Below are 17,578 nucleotides of genomic sequence, written 5' to 3'. Positions count from 1 at the left end.
AGTTTTAAAATAAGATAAAAAAGCAAAAAAATAATAAAGAAAAAAAAAAAAAAAAAAAAAAAGCACCCCTGTCCCCCCTGCTCTCGCGCTAAGGCGAACGCAAGCGTCGGTCTGGCGTCAAATGTAAACAGCAATTGCACCATGCATGTGAGGTATCACCGCGACGGTCAGATCGAGGGCAGTAATTTTAGCAGTAGACCTCCTCTGTAAATCTAAAGTGGTAACCTGTAAAGGCTTTTAAAGGCTTTTAAAAATGTATTTATTTTGTTGTCACTGCACGTTTGTGCGCAATTGTAAAGCATGTCATGTTTGGTATCCATGTACTCGGCCTAAGATCATCTTTTTTATTTCATCAAACATTTGGGCAATATAGTGTGTTTTAGTGCATTAAAATGTAAAAAAGTGTGTTTTTTCCCCAAAAAATGCGTTTGAAAAATCGCTGCGCAAATACTGTGTGAAAAAAAAAAATTAAACACCCACCATTTTAATCTGTAGGGCATTTGCTTTAAAAAAATATATAATGTGTGGGGGTTCAAAGTAATTTTCTTGCAAAAAAAAATAATTTTTTCATGTAATCAAAAAGTGTCAGAAAGGGCTTTGTCTTCAAGTGGTTAGAAGAGTGGGTGATGTGTGACATAAGCTTCTAAATGTTGTGCATAAAATGCCAGGACAGTTCAAACCCCCCCAAATGACCCCATTTTGGAAAGTAGACACCCCAAGCTATTTGCTGAGAGGCATGTCGAGTCCATGGAATATTTTATATTGTGACACAAGTTGCGGGAAAGAGACAAATTATTATTATTTTTTTTTTTTTTTGCACAAAGTTGTCACTAAATGATATATTGCTCAAACATGCCATGGGAATATGTGAAATTACACCCCAAAATACATTCTGTTGCTTCTCCTGAGTACGGGGATACCACATGTGTGAGACTTTTTGGGAGCCTAGCCACGTATGGGACCCCGAAAACCAAGCACCGCCTTCAGGCTTTCTAAGGGCGTAAATTTTTGATTTCACTCTTCACTGCCTATCACAGTCTCGGAGGCCATGGAATGCCCAGGTGGCACAAACCCCCCCAAATGACCCCATTTTGGAAAGTAGACACCCCAAGCTATTTGCTGAGAGGTATAGTGAGTATTTTGCAGACCTCACTTTTTGTCACAAAGTTTTGAAAATTAAAAAAAGAAAAAAAAAATTTTTTTTTTTGTCTTTCTTCATTTTCAAAAACAAATGAGAGCTGCAAAATACTCACCATGCCTCTCAGCAAATAGCTTGGGGTGTCTACTTTCCAAAATGGGGTCATTTGGGGGGGGTTTGTGCCACCTGGGCATTCCATGGCCTCCGAAACTGTGATAGGCAGTGAAGAGTGAAATCAAAAATGTACACCCTTAGAAATCCTGAAGGCGGTGATTGGTTTTCGGGGTCCCGTACGCGGCTAGGCTCCTAAAAAGTCCCACACATGTGGTATCCCCGTACTCAAGAGAAGCAGCAGAATGTATTTTGGGGTGCAATTCCACATATGCCCATGACCTGTGTGAGCAATATATCATTTAGTGACAACTTTGTGCAAAAAAAAAAATAAATAAATAAATAAATTGTCACTTTCCCGCAACTTGTGTCAAAATATAAAATATTCCATGGACTCAACATGCCTCTCAGCAAATAGCTTGGGGTGTCTACTTTCCAAAATGGGGTCATTTGGGGGGGGGGTTGTGCCATCTGGGCATTTTATGGCCTTCAAAACTGTGATAGGTAGTGAGGAGTAAAATCAAAAATGTACGCTCTTAGAAATCCTGAAGGCAGTGATTGGTTTTCGGGGCCCCGTATGCGGCTAGGCTCCCAAAAAGTCCCACACATGTGGTATCCCCATACTCAGGAGAAGCAGCTAAATGTATTTTGGGGTGCAATTCCACATATGCCCATGGCCTGTGTGAGCAATATATCATTTAGTGACAACTTTTTGTAATTTTTTTTTTTTTTTTTTTTCATTATTCAATCACTTGGGACAAAAAAAATGAATATTCAATGGGCTCAACATGCCTCTCAGCAATTTCCTTGGGGTGTCTACTTTCCAAAATGGGGTCATTTGTGGGGGTTTTGTACTGCCCTGTCATTTTAGCACCTCAAGAAATGACATAGGCAGTCATAAATTAAAGACTGTGTAAATTCCAGAAAATGTACCCTAGTTTGTAGGCGCTATAACTTTTGCGCAAACCAATAAATATACACTTATTGACATTTTTTTTACCAAAGACATGTGGCCAAATACATTTTGGCCTAAATGTATGACTAAAATTGAGTTTATTGGATTTTTTTTAGAACAAAAAGTAGAAAATATCATTTTTTTTCAAAATTTTCGGTCTTTTTCCGTGTATAGCGCAAAAAATAAAAATGGCAGAGGTGATCAAATACCATCAAAAGAAAGCTCTATTTGTGGGAAGAAAAGGACGCAAATTTTGTTTGGTTACAGCATTGCATGACCGCGCAATTAGCAGTTAAAGCGACGCAGTGCCAAATTGTAAAAAGTGCTCTGGTCAGGAAGGGGGTAAATCCTTCCGGGGCTGAAGTGGTTAAGCAAATGTCTAATAAAAAAAAATTCTATTTTTTTTTTTAACTCTGAATTTTTTTCAGAGCCTTCAATTAAGATCCATACACTGCTCCTCGAGCTGGTCTCTACATAGCTACCCTGTTTCCCCGAAAATAAGACCTAGCGTGATTGTCAGTGATGGCTGCAATATAAGCCCTACCCTGTTTCCCCTAATTCTAGACCTAGTTCTAGAATATATTTGCACAGCTAAAGTCTGCACTACCCAGCAGCAAGGAGGGAGGAACCTGCACTACTAAAGGGATTACTGGTGATGTGTCCTTTAGCTTAGGTTCAGAGCTTTGTCACATGTGGAAACTAATTTTCACCCGATTGTTGGACAATGAGGTACATGGACTACGTGACTGCAAGATAAGAGCCAAAAAAATGATTTGCACTTAGTAAGGTTAAGTTTATGGAAGTTTATAATTATACTGCTCTTATACAATAAGTCGTTTTTGTGGGTTTACATACACTTTAAGGCTTAGACTAGTTCTGGAGAGCAGTATTTACAATATGAATCTAACATTAAAAACAGACACAACCCCAAACAGGTAGAACGTTCAGAACTAACCTTAGAAAGTATCATTTTAGTGCATATGCACGTGTTTGGGTGGGAGGCTGTAAGGAGAGATGGCTGAGCTGCAGTTTTTCCACCACCTGACTACCCCCCCCTTAAACTTCAATGGTGGCTGAACAGGGTTGCAATACCTTGTGACAGAAATGATACTCTGTCACGATCAGTGGGCTGTACTAATGCCAACCATGACCCATTACGGTGAATGGGACTGCACTGCGGCCATGAATCAAATGATAGGCTTGCTGTTGTAATATTCCTATTCAGGAGGCAGCAGTATCCTAAATGGCTGACAACCACTTCTGTACCATTCACTGAAAATAATTTCCCCACGGATCGCGAGAGGTCCTTAGAGAAGTTGATGTTTGTAACAGATCTCCAGCACAGGTGGTAAGCCAGGCAATAAGTGAATTTAAGCTTATAAAGCCATCTAAAAACCTCAAAAATATTTTTAAAAAAGGGTTAATCCTTAGAGGATTCCATAAAACAAATGTCCAGATTGGTTCTAATGTCTGCGAATGTGCAGAATTCTGTGGCTGAAATGCTGGTCACAAGAGTTTCTTTGCAAGAAACAGCTGGAACTGTTGCCCTTTGAGGGGGAAAGGCTGTTTGGAATATCCTTGGAAGTCTTCATTCAGAAGGTCACTGTGGGTAAAGGTTCCAATAATGGCCCACAAATCATATTTAAATTCATGATAGTAATTAAAAAGTTGAATATAATACAATTCTATATAAAAATATCTTTTTTTTTTTTTTTTTTTTTTTTTTTTAACACTCATTTTTAGGTTTTGGCACGGCTAATATTTTTCAAGCTATTATTGATTGTTATCCACCATATTACCAGCATTCTTTGACCCAAACATTGTTGGGGTTTACATACACTTTCTAATTATTAGCAGTAAACGAACAATGAATCTTTCAGCAGGGTACAATGGATGCTTCAAAAGTCAGTTTCTGTCCTACCTTTGTAAACCTTTAATTTGTGTCTTCTCGCCTGCCAGCACGAGGTCCAGCATTTAAAGAGTTGTGATCCTCAGAGCTTCTCATGTCTGAATGGTGTCTGTATTAGCCTGGAGTGGAAGTGTGACGGGATGGACGACTGTGGAGACTATTCGGACGAAGCAAACTGCAGTAACTCTCCATATACCTCTTCAAATAGGCCTTTATTTAACCACTTTGATACCAGGCACTTTCACCCCCTTCCTGCCCAGGTCAATTTTCAGCTTTCGGCGCTGTCACACTTTGACAATTGTGCGGTCATGCAACACTGAACCCATATGAAATATGTATATTTTTTTTCATACAAATAGAGCTTTCTTTTGGTGGTATTTAATCACCATGTTTTTTATGTTTTGCTAAATAAACGAAAAAAGACAATTTTGAAAAAAAACAAAATTTTTTCTTCGTTTCTGTTATAAAATTTTGCAAATAAATTATCTTTCTTAATAAATTTGGGCCAAAGTGTATTCTGCTACATTTCTTTGCTGAAAATAACCCAAATCCGTGTATATTATTTAGTTGTTTAGTGGGAAAGTTAGTCCATGAACTGTGGTATATAAATCTGAAAATTGATCAGTCCTGATGTACCAAAAGCCTATCATTTCTTGAGGCCCGAAAATGCCAGGACAGTACAAATACCCACAAATGTCCTCTTATTGGAAAGTAGACATTGCAAGGTATGGCAAAGATGTAATTTTTGTCACCATTGTTTGTAAAATTAGGAAATTTTAGTTTTTTTCACAATATTTTTTCTTGTATGGCGGTGTTTAGGGACACTGGTGACAGTATGTTAAAAAAAAAACAACCTTTTCTCTTTTTATTTTATTTTTTTTTTTTTTTTTTTAGCACACTGTGACCAGAGCAATAGTGTTACCATGTGGAAGTGATCCAGATTTTTCTTTTTTTAACACATAATTGCTTATACCAGTGAATTTCACTGTTATAAGCAACCATTTTTACTGAATGAAATAGATTCAGAATAGATGGTACAAGTGGGTTGTCAATGGCCCTGTCTGTGCCATGTGATCACTGTGACCAATCGGAGATCAAAACAATGAATGGCATGAATCAAAGCCATTCATTGTGTACAACTGTCATGTGATCTGCTGTAACTGATCATTGATCACATGGTACCGGCTGCTGGTACACTGATCGAAATCCACCAGACACAGTGGATGACAGTTTGCGCTGAAGCCCGGCCTGTGGCGCGTTTCGGGAAGACATATGACGTCTACCTGGAATGACGAATGTCCCGGCCACCATTTGACTATAGGCCGGGCGGGAACTAGATAAACAATGTTACCACAACATTTCATATTCCTGTTGTGTCTGTTGTACCATGTACTTGTGTTAAAAAGTATCCTGTTCTCTTTGTATTGCTTCCTTTGTGTGATCCTGCCAGTCCCCCCATTTTCCTATTTAAAAACTGACCATGCTGGGCATGAGAACACATTCTTCCCAGCATGCCTGTTCTCAAATGGCCAAGATTTGTGCTGACACGCCTTTCGTCTTTCACTATCCTGTGTTGCAGTGGAATGTGGATAATATGGGAAAATATAATAATAATGTTGCACATGTGTTGGGTTCTGCTATGGATAAACTCTGCAGCCTCTCATGGACATCCTGTTTCCCATTGTCTACTCCAGAGAACCCTACAGATGCCCCTGCCTGCGCCCGCCTCTACCAGTTCCAGTGTGAGAACAGGCACTGTATTCCTACAGGATGGAAATGTGACGGGGAGGACGACTGTGGGGACTGGTCAGATGAGAAGGACTGTGGGGGTAAGTGTTGTCCGGTGCCTCTGATTTTAGCAAAAACTGAAAGATTTTGGAACAGGAGGAGCCGCAGCACCCCACAGAGGGGTGGGAAAACATAGGTGGCTGGGTACTCTGCCACAAAGACTGCTGTTTCCGAGGCCTGGAGACAGCTAGTTACTCATCCTGATACAGAGGGGAACAGAAGAATCGCATGCACCCCCACCACCACCACCATTTTTTTTAAATAATCACATTTTGTTTCTTTGCCGCCTGAAATGAAGACCGTTTTTTATCCAGCTGTATTTAATAGTGCAAGTTATAACATCCAAGTGAAAGCAATAACACCAACATGCCAGAATAAAAAAATCAAAACCAGATTTACTGAGTTGGAAAATGGACCACCACCTTTTGCTTTATTTACAGCCTTCAGGATATTACCACTTCCATGCTTTACTGTAGGAATGGTGTTATTTGGATGGTGAGCTGTGTTGGATTTCCACCAGACATTGTTTGGTGTTGAGGCCAAATAATTTAATTTTAGTCTCATCTGACCACATTATATGCACCTTGAAGATTCTAAGGCCACATGGAAAAAGGTGAGATGGTCAGATGAGACAAAAATTGTATTTGGCTTCAACACCAAACGATATGTCTGGCGGAAATCCAATACAGCTCACCATCCAAATAACACCATTCCTAAAGTAAAGCATGGAGGTGGTAATATCCTGTTATGGGGGGTTTCTCTGCCGCAGGGACTGGAGCACTAGTCAGGATAGAGGGAAAAATGGATGGGTCAAAATACCGTCAAATTCTTGAGTAAAATCTGCTCCCCTCTGCCAGAAAGTTGTCAACGGGAAGAAGGTTTACCTTCCAACATGACAATGACCCAAAGCACACAGCGAAAATGACCACACAGTGATTGAAGGAGAAAAAGATGAATGTCCTTGCATGGCCTAGTCAGAGCCCAGACCTAAACCTCATTGAAAATCTGTGGAATGACTTGAAGACTGCAGTCCACAAACGGTCACTATCAAATTGAACTGAACTTGAGCAATTCTGCAAAGAGTGGGCAAATAATGCAATGTCTAGATGTGCAAAGTTAGTAGAGACATATCCCAACAGACTAAAGGCTGGAATTTGAGGAAAAGGTTCAACAAAATACTGACATAAGGGGGTGATCCTTTTTTCAACTCAGTTATTTCTGTTTTTGATTTTTTTTTTTTAAACATTTATTTCCCTGACATGCTGGTGTTATACCGTTTAGATTGATGTTATAAGTTGCACTAGTAAACACAGCTGAATAAAACAAACGGTGTCTGCTTTAATTTCAGGCAGCAAAATGTAATTATTTAAAAAAAAGGGGGGGGGGTGATTCTTTTCTATACCCACTGTGTGTATATATATGTGTATATATGTATATATATATGTATGTACAGTATATATATACTCTGAATTTTCTCTCTTTTTCATGTAACTTCCTATAGGTTTCCAGGGCAGCATTACTAAAATTTGTCTTTCTTTTACTTTTCACTCATGCTTTCACCTTACACTGTGTTAATTGTATTCTTCCAAAGATTTTTCATCATGCAGAAGCACCACATTCTATCCACATACAAACGTATAAGTATCTGTATATCTTGATGTGTAAATGTTTTGTGTTTTTTTATAGAGAGTATTCCACAGACCACTGTGAGACCTTCCACGTGTCCTGCCAACCATTTCCGCTGCGACAATGGGGTGTGTGATGGCTACAAGGATTGTATCCATGGCTCTGATGAGGAAGGTTGCCCCACAACTGGTATAATTTCTATTAATGAAGTAATGTAATCATAATGTGTATGACTGTCTTTAAATACAATTAAGAAAATCAAGCAAATTTTCAAAGAAGAACTTTTCTTTTCTCCGTTCAGTCCAGACTCTGCTCTATAGTAGACCAAGTTAAATTCAGAAACTCGCACTGCTTGCATTTAAAAAAAAATAATTTTAATGAAATATTAATGAATGCAGATCTGCATTTTTATTTGTCTCTCTTATATCGGCTATGCAATCAGATTTAATTTGTTGCCCTTCTTCTGCTGTTGCTTTTCTTCCCTCCCCATCCATTCCAGTTAAGGGTTACAATCACCAACATTCTGACACCGTGAAATGAATTGCCCATCCAAACCTGGTTTCTGGTGTCTGTGGGCTGCAAATAATGTAGTCTGGTGCAGTTTTTAAGTGGAGTACTACAGAAATAGGTGCAGCGAGACTCTGTCCAGTGTTTGCTATGCCCACTTTTCAGCATGGCAATTCTCTAATAGACATGGCATGAAACCTCACAGGAAGCTGCAGGAAAATGTTAATTTTCAGGCATCACAAAGAAAATGGTTTGGGTTGGGCTGAGGGAGGTGCTTCTATTGGTTCTAGAATTCTGCTTGTTGATCTCTTAATAACGTATATGTAATATCAAAGCTGATGTATATCCTTGCTCCATCAAATAGTGAACTCCACAGTGCCCACCACCACATCACACGGCCGCTGCAACCTCTTTGAGTTTGAGTGCCAGAAGTCAAAGTACTGTATACCCAAGCGGAAGCAATGTGACGGCTTCAGAGATTGCCAAGATGGAACAGATGAGCTTCACTGCCGTAAGTCTCCCACCACTGCATGAACCCGCAGCCTCAAAGTGTACTTGTCATTTGTGGACTTGTTGCTATGTTTTTGGTTGCCTTTTTTGGGGAGTTTATTGTAAGCCACACTGCTCCACCAAGGTGCCTCTATAGTTCTGTACTAATCTCTGAGTACCAGAACTTGGAAGTATATAGCAATGGTGAAAATGCGGCTTTCCCCATTAATGGCACATGATAAATTCCTGCTTAGCAGTGCTACACGACAGCTGTGCCTTGCTGATCATCTTGTCTCACTGCAAGGGTCTCCATGGTTGAGAAGAGTGCTTCCTGCAGCCTTTAATGACAGGAAGCACCCACAGTAACCATCCTTGCCCTAAGACTTTGGTTTGAGCAACTTTTTTTGTAATTCATGGAAATAATTTTAAAGGTACTTTCTCTTCTGTTCATTAAAGGACACAGCTGGATATTTAGGACCTGATATTAAGCCACCTGCAGAACTGGGATACTAGGTGCAGCAACACAAGAAGTCCCCCTAGGGTTGCCCCTGCTGGTGGCCAAACCTCCCATCTGCAACTCACAACTAGCCTAGCTCTTAAGAGTTAGGTCAAAAAAAGCCAAGGAAAATTCTAAGCTCTACTTACCAACTACCCTGCAACCAACCAAATTGACCTGTCTAAGAGTATGCATTAAAACCAGAGCCTCTTAAAAGTTAGAGGTAGGGACCACAAGTAACAGAGTGCCTTAATGGGGATTAAAGCTTATGCATGTATTTGAAAATGTGTGCAGACTAAACCCCTGTTTTTAATGCGTACTGTTAGACAGGTCAGTGTGGTTGGTTGCAGGCTGGTCGGTAATTAGAGATTGGAATTTTCCTTGGCTTTTTTTTAACATATGTTGCCCTCCAATGCTCCTTGCTGCAAAGGCCATGTTATAGGTAGGGGCAGTCGCTAACTTTTTGTTCTTGGGAATTGGGACCTAGAAATCTTTGCTGCTTATTTCCAGGTTTTTTATTTTTTTATTTCCATCTATGGATTTTTGTTTTCATTCTCCTGCGGCGCAACAGCTGGAGGCCCCAGGTTGCCTACCCCTGGAACTGTACCTTTTTAATTAATGTGAAGTTTGCATGACAGTCCACTTAAGACTGATCCATTCAGCAACTCGTGCTGATGTTCCATAAGTCTAAAGTAGCCAATAGATGCTTTTGGGTGATAAGGGGACAAAGAGGGGTGGCTCGTAGGGCCTTGGAAATTCATACTGGGTATTTAGGCAACAATTAATAATCAACTATAGATTTTTCATATAATCTTTTGCTTAACAAAAAAAAAAAAAAAAAAAATAGCACAAAGTTAAAAAAAAAAAAAAAAATTTAGCACATATCTTTTCAATTAGTGGTTGGCTAATGCAGTCAATAAAAGCAATCATTAAATCAAACAATTGTGATGCTACTTGTGTGGCCAACATTACACCTTCTGTGCATCTGTGATCACTCTAATGCCCCGTACACACGGTCGGACTTTGTTCGGACATTCCGACAACAAAATCCTAGGATTTTTTCCGACGGATGTTGGCTCAAACTTGTCTTGCATACACACGGTCACACAAAGTTGTCGGAAAATCCGATCGTTCTAAACGCAGTGACGTAAAACAAGTACGTCGGGACTATAAACGGGGCAGTGGCCAATAGCTTTCATCTCTTTATTTATTCTGAGCATGCGTGGCACTTTGTCCGTCGGATTTGTGTACACACGATCGGAATTTCCGACAACGGATTTTGTTGTCGGAAAATTTTATATCCTGCTCTCAAACTTTGTGTGTCGGAAAATCCGATGGAAAATGTGTGATGGAGCCCACACACGGTCGGAATTTCCGACAACAAGGTCCTATCACACATTTTCCGTCGGAAAATCCGACCGTGTGTATGGGGCATAACACTTTTCCTTTCTCATCATCTGGAGAAAGCATTTATGTGTGTATTGTCAATAGACAGGTAAGCAGAGATTTCATATGAGACCAGTGTGTATTGGGTCAAAGGACAAAGAGGCAAAAAGGACATCATAAAAGGCCTGTGTGTTTATTATGTTGGCTGTCGATGTGTATGTGTGTGATTTTAGTTAAGCTGCAGGGAGGGTGTGTGTGTGTGTGTGTGTGTTCAAGGCAGAAACTGTCATATGGGGCCAGCTCAGGTGCAACGGGTCAAGTTGCAGAGAGAATATAAGAAGTCAGCATGAGTGTTGGGTCAAGATACAGGAAACCAGGACATCCTATGGGGCTAGAGTGTGTGTGTGGTGTCACGGAACTGAGAAGAAAAAATGTAATTTGGGCTCAATGTGTGTTAGGTCAAGGTGCACAGAGGACGTCATATGGGGGCCAGTGTGTGTGTGTGTGTGTGTTGTGTCAAGGTACAGGGAAGCAGAGAGGACGACATATTGGACTAGAGTATGTGTACGTTGGGTCAAGATACAGGAAGGCAGGGAGGGTGTTCTATGGGGCTAGCATGGCATGCTGGGCAAAGGTACAGGAAGGCAGAGAGGACATTCTCTGGAAACAGTATGTGCGGTCAAAGGACAGGGAGGCAGAGGACATCCTCTAGGGACAGAGTGTGTGATAAAAGGACAAGGAGAGGTATAGAGGACATAATTTTGGGACCAGTGTGTGTTGTCAAGAGGGAGGCTGTCATCTGGAGTGTATGTCAGCAAGAATCCGGAAGGGAGAAAGGTGTGCCGCTACATTTTCTTAATTACATCATTTTTATTGGCAGCCACTCACAGACCTTCTGCCTGCATTAACGGGACACTGTGTGAAGACGGCGAGGCCTGCTTACCTCTGTCGGACCGCTGTGACGGCTTCCTAGACTGTTCTGATAGTAGCGATGAAAATAACTGTACCGGTATGCAGATGTTCTTTTTCTCTTCATTAGTTGCAGGCGGTCGTGGGGTGAAGAGACAAAATGGCTGACCTTGCATTTCTCCTGTACAGATGACAGCGTAGTATACAAGGTACAGAACCTACAGTGGACGGCTGATTTCACTGGAAACATAACCCTAACCTGGGCTCGACCAAAGAAGATGCCTCTGGCATCCTGCGTTTATTCTGTCTCTTACAGGTAATACAGGCAAGAAAGCTTGCAAAGTCTAACTAGCAAGGTTGGATAGTATTGGCCGAAGAATAGCTTGAGTGGTGATTTGGAGTATATAGAATGGATTAAATGTACAGCACAGCATATTGAGGAATAGAATGTTTAGCACAGTGAATTGAGTGAAGGAGTGTGTAGTATAGTGAAAAGATTGTACAGGACAGTGTGAAGAGTACAGTTCTTTTGGTGTATGCAAAACTATGAAATGCAGAGTATAGAAGATGCAGTAAAGTGAAGATTTGTGGAGTATGAAGACTGTAATAGGAGAAGTGAGGGGATTGGTCTAAGGAAGTCCATAAGAAGTAAAAGAAGGCCTTAGAACAGGGGTCTCAAACTGGTGGCCCTCCAGCTGTTGCAAAACTTCAAGTCCCATCATGTCTCTGCCTGTGGGAGTCATGCTTGTAACTGTCAGCCTTGCAATGCCTCGTGGGACTTGTAGTTTCGCAACAGCTGGAGGGCCTCCAGTTTGAGATCCCTGCCTTAGAAGATTGTGGCCACCAGACAACGCCAATTACTGAAAGTTCGGTTTCGACTAGACTGGCATCTTAAGAGAGCTTTCTTTCTTACGCCAAGATTGCGATGTATGCTGCAAGTTAGCTAGTCATTGATCAGTTTTATCCATTTCAGTTCTTCGCTTTTCTATCTGTGCAGGGTTATAGGGGAGAGTACATGGAAGACGGTGGACACACACAGCAACAAGACAGCTTTTGTGTTAAAGATCCTGAAGCCAGACACTACCTATCAGGTCAAAGTACAAGTACAGTGCCTGCGCAAAATACACAACAGCTACGACTTCATCACCCTAAGGACTCCTGAAGGGTGTAAGTACAAACAGTGAACACCATAAATGCTATTAACTAAGTATTGGCAGCCACCTCCACATTGTCACATTGATGTCAGAGCGGAGCAGATAGAACAACTGCCAGCGAGTTGATAATCTCATGCTATCAATGGATTAAAAATGTATTAAACCCACTTTTAATTTAGGCTAACTTTTCTTTTGCAGCAGAATGTGATTTTTTTTTTTTTTGTAATCTAGTCCCTGATGCACCTCAGCACCTCAACCTTGTGTTGAATAAAAACGTTCCATTCACCCCCCCTGCAAACACTCATGGGCTCATCCGAGAGTATGTGGTAAGTACTTATATGAACAGAACTATCTTTGTAGAGAACTAAAGTGGGGTGGGAGGGCATGATTGTCTCAGTCTTTACTGACAACTGCAGAGCTGTAGGATGTTAGGAGAGCTCTGAGCAGAGTTGAGAAATTGCATCTGAATACCATAAAATGCCTTTTTTATTTTTACATTCATTAAATATATGACCATGTTCACGTGGTGTTTGCAATGCCTGCATCCCAAGAAGAAATGGAGTGCCTTGAAAAAGTATGCATACCTCCTTGAAGTTTTCCACATTTTGTCATGTTACAACCAAAAACGTAACTATTTTATTGTAATTTCATGTGATAGACCAACACATAATTGTGATGTGAAAAGAAAATGATAAATGGTTTTCAAAAATTTTTACAAATATGTGAAAAGTGTGGCCTGCATTTGTATTCAGCCCCGCTGAGTCAATACTTTGTAGAACCACCTTTCACTGTAATTACAGTTGCAAGTCTTTTTGGGGATGTCTCTACCAGATTTGCACATCTAGAGTGAAATTTTTGCCCATTCTTCTTTGCAAAATAGCTCAAGCTCTGTCAGATTGGATGGAGAGCGTCTGTGAACAGCAATTTTAAGTCTCGCCACAGATTCAATTGGATTTAGGTCTGGACTTTGACTGGGCCATTCTAACACATGAATATGCTTTTCATCTAAATCATTCTATTGTAGCTCTGGCTGTATTTTTAGGGTCATCATGCTGGAAGGTGAACCTCCGCCCCAGTCAAGCCCCAGTCAAGTCTTTTTGCGGACCCTAACAGGTTTTCTTCTCAGATTGCTCTGTATTTGTCTCCTACCATCTTTTCAGCAACTCTGACCAACTTCCCTGTCCCTGCTTAAGAAAGGCATCCTCACAACATGATACTGCCACCACTATGTTTCACGGTGGGGATGGTGTGTTCAGGGTGATGTGCAGTGTTCGTTTTCTGCCACACATATCGTTTTGCTTTTAGGCCAAAATTCAATTTTGGTCCCATCTGACCAGAGCACCTTCTCTTCCACATGTTTGCTGTGTCCCCACATGGCTTCTCACAAACTGCAAACGGGACTTCTTATGGCTTTCTTTCATTAATGGTTTTCTTCTTGCCACTCTTCCATAAAGGCCAGATTTGTGGAGTGCACGCCTAATAATTGTCCTGTGGACAGATTCTCCCCCCAGCTGTGGATCTTTGCAGCTCCTCCAGAGTTACCATGAGCCTCTTGGCTGCTTCTCTGATGCTCTCCTTGCCCGGCCTGTCCGTTTAGTTGGATGATCATGTCTTCGTAGGTTTGCAGTTGTGCCATACGCTTTCCATTTTCGGATGATGGATTGAACAGTGCTCCAAGAGATGTTCAAAGCTTGGGATACTTTTTAAAACCTAACCCTGCTTTAAACTTCTCCACAACTTTATCCCTGACCTGTCTGGTGTGTTCTTTGGCCTTTATGAAGCTGTTTGAGGGCTTCAGAGAACAGCTGTATTTATACTGAGATTATAATTACTATTTACTAATTAGGTGACTTCTGAAGGCAATTGGTTCCACTAGATTTTAGTTAGGGTTATCGGAGTAAAGGGGGCTGAATACAAATGCACCTCACACTTTTCAGATATTTATTTGTTAAAAAATTTGAAAACCATTTATCGTTTTCATTACACTTGACAATTATGTACAACTTTGTTGTTGGTCTCTCATAAAATCCCAATAAAATACATTTGTTTTTGGTTGTAACATGACAAAATGTGGAAAATGTGAAGGGGTATAAATACTTTTTCAAAGCGCACTGTATATGCTTAACTAAACCACAAAAGACCACCGCTGAGTTATTCTGCAGCCTGTGATCTCCTCTACTACTTGATTTTGTTTTTAAACCTACCTGGAAAAAGCCAGTGCCCTTGCTTGGCTAGGAAGTAGTTAATATTAATTACATGTACTATTTAATATTTACCTGATAAATACTAAGGATGAGCTCCGGCGTGTTAGCATACTCCACGTGCAGAGCCAGACAAGAAGTCGGCGCTGCGCTAATCACAGGCAGTGAGACATTTCCCGATCTCTGCAGCCGCACATCGGGAAAACGTCTCGCTGCCTGTGATTAGCGCAGCGCCGTGCCGACTTCCTGGCGGGCTCTGCACGTGGGCTGTGCGAACACGCCAGAGCGCATCCTTAATAAATGCTGCAATATGTTTACTCTCTCATCTATTGAGGGCCACAGAATTAGACAAAACAATTGGGTTATACTGCCAGCTACAAGATAATTGGTCACTAGAAAAAACTGATGATCATGGTTAGTTTTGGGGCCTAAGCCTTCCTTCTTGCCTAAAGTGACCAACTTTTCCAATTGTCTGTTGAGGGACACACAGGAATTTAGGAACAGCTGGGCTATATTGCCATCTAAAGGAGGTTGGTACACTGGCAAACAAAGTTTTAAGACCTCCTCATAAAACCCCACTCTAACCAACATGCCGTAGTTTTTTGCTAGTGTTCTAAGAGGTTGGATGCTTCCCCATTAAAGCTGTTGAAGCAAATGTCTAATAAAAAAAAAATTCTATTTTTTTTTTTTTAACTCTGAATTTTTTTCAGGGCCTTCAATTAAGATCCATACACTGCTCCTCGAGCTGGTCTCTACATAGCTATCAAGATCAATGTTTCCTCAGCAAAAGCTGGACTGAAATGTGACCTTTGGGCATTGGGCTGTGCACATTTTGGTGCTTTCCGGAACTTTGTGTACGGTGTTAGTTAGCCACAGAGCGTTTTTCAGATCCAGAGCCGTGGCACTGCCCAAGGTGTGACTATGCCTCTGCAGACTCACTTAGTGTGTAAGGCTGGTTGGGCTGAAGCACATGGAGCTAACGCATAGAGTGCCTTTTCAGGTTTCCCACGGCCAACGTTTTTTCTGCAGTAGGGGTTAAAGTTGAGGGATTGAGTGGTTCTAGGGAATTTACCGGATATCCCAAGAAGGAACTGATGCCTGTAATCTCAAACCTGGGACTCCTGTTGTAGGATTGTCATCAGTGTCTCTTGAAGCTTCACTGGGTAGGGCTGAAGCCTCTCCCATGTCAGGGACCTCCCATGTCCTCTGGACTTTCTTTCTGTTCCAGTTACTGGAGCCACCTACTGAAAGACTGTTTAATTCTTTCCATAGATTCCAGTTTCAATTAACTGGTTTGGCACTCTGTCCTGTGTTAAGCTGGCCATAGATTGTATAAATTTTTTTCAAAATTCTATCCAACATTCTCTGAATATTCTCAGAACATGTTTGAAGGATTTTGTTTGTACTTGACTTTTAGTGGAATAATTGGACTTTACCTAACAAAAACCACATACACTGTTGAAAAATGTTTCATAAACAAATTTCTATCTTGCTCCTTCAAATCTTGATGTCACTTCCCTCCAAAACGAATGTCTATTTGACACACTAATGATTAGGAAAATGAATAAAGTTAAAGTTTTTTGTTCGCGACTCTACCCATCTATAGCCAGCTTTAGTGATAACCCTGATTTGTATAAACTGCGTTAGAATGCGGGATAAGGCATGTGCGTAGTCTCCTTTTGTGGACCTGTTTTAGTCATGTTTCCCTCTGGGGGACCTGTTCTACTGGTTTTGACCCATTTTTTTATTTGTCGACTGTTACCTTGTTAGTCTATTCTTTTTATCAAGCAGAAGCCTTGATCCACCTGTTTTGGTTGTGATTTTGTTCACAGCTCATGCTTGTATGGACTCATTTGGGTAGTGAATTCCCCTGTTCTGGTCTGCACACCAGGTTGCTCCTCTGTAATCTCCTTAGTTATTGTCAGATTTCCCCACATTTGTAGGGAAACGTTATCTCCATCTTGTTTTGGTCTTTGTCTTCCTGGTGGGTCTGAGTTGCAGATTTTTCCTGGTCCCTCCTGTTGTCATTTGTTGTTCCCTACCCCTCATCTAGACAGCTGTGGATGTTCTAGCTGTTTGAGTTCCTTTTTCCCCCCTCAGTGGATGATGGAGAAAATAAGATCATTGTACTTACCATAAAATCTCTTTCTTCAAGTCTGTTAACGGATACTGGTCCCTCTGTCTTTTACTGGCCCTTGTACTGCTTGAGGCATGCTGGGTAGAGAAGGGGTTTTACATGGGGTTGGCTTACAACTTTCTGCTTGTTTCTATCCCAACCTGTAGGCAGCAGCATAACCCAACTGTTAATGTATTCTTGTGTCCCTCAGTGGGCTTGGCAGAAGTAGATTTTACGCTAAGAGTAAAATCTTATTTATAACCTCAGTAAGGCTATTGTCTTGCCATTATAAATTTTCCTGAGTCTTTTTTACTCCAGTGTCTGCTATAAAAACTGTGTGTTGACCTACTGCGGCTTTTTTCTGACCTGCACTGCTGATAGCCATAATCTGTTCTTGCGGAAGATCAGACATTCATATTTCAGACTTGTTTTCCTGCTACAGTATAACCTGTTCACGAATCTTGGAGTGTGGTCAAGTGACAGTCTGTCTCTTTAGGTAGAGTACAGTGTAAACTCAACCAAGGTTTGGACATCCTACAGTACACAGAGCCTTTGCTATGATATCAAGTTCCAGGAATCCAGCTCCGTCTACCTGATGAAGGTGAGTATTGATTTTACTTTAATGTGGAAGGGTGTATCACAGTTTTTGTCTCTTTCCATGTCTGTGCCACCTCTTCTGTTTATCCATTAGCTGTGACCTCTGAGGGTGGAAGAATCAGTCTAGCCAAAACCAGAGCTTTCGGTTTTGGCGAAGTGCTGGAAAGTTAAAACCCCCAATGGATTGTAAAGCTGG

General features: G+C 41.0%; 1 protein-coding gene and 1 pseudogene across 1 annotated transcript; both read left to right on the top strand.

The window, feature by feature from the left end:
- LOC141109879 (sortilin-related receptor-like) overlaps window positions 1–17,578 on the top strand; it is a 58,456-nt pseudogene that overhangs the window by 13,936 nt on the left and 26,942 nt on the right.
- LOC141111449 (sortilin-related receptor-like) lies at window positions 11,027–17,014 on the top strand. The gene is made up of 6 exons (XM_073603744.1): window positions 11,027–11,039; window positions 11,286–11,414; window positions 11,504–11,630; window positions 12,312–12,481; window positions 12,700–12,794; window positions 16,997–17,014. Exons 1-6 carry the CDS (start codon window positions 11,027–11,029, stop codon window positions 17,012–17,014), a joined length of 552 nt encoding a protein of 183 aa, XP_073459845.1.

This window comes from Aquarana catesbeiana, linkage group LG10 (genome assembly GCF_042186555.1).
Source record: "Aquarana catesbeiana isolate 2022-GZ linkage group LG10, ASM4218655v1, whole genome shotgun sequence".
NCBI classification, from domain to species: domain Eukaryota; kingdom Metazoa; phylum Chordata; class Amphibia; order Anura; family Ranidae; genus Aquarana; species Aquarana catesbeiana.
This window is presented reverse-complemented; position numbering and strand designations above follow the sequence as displayed.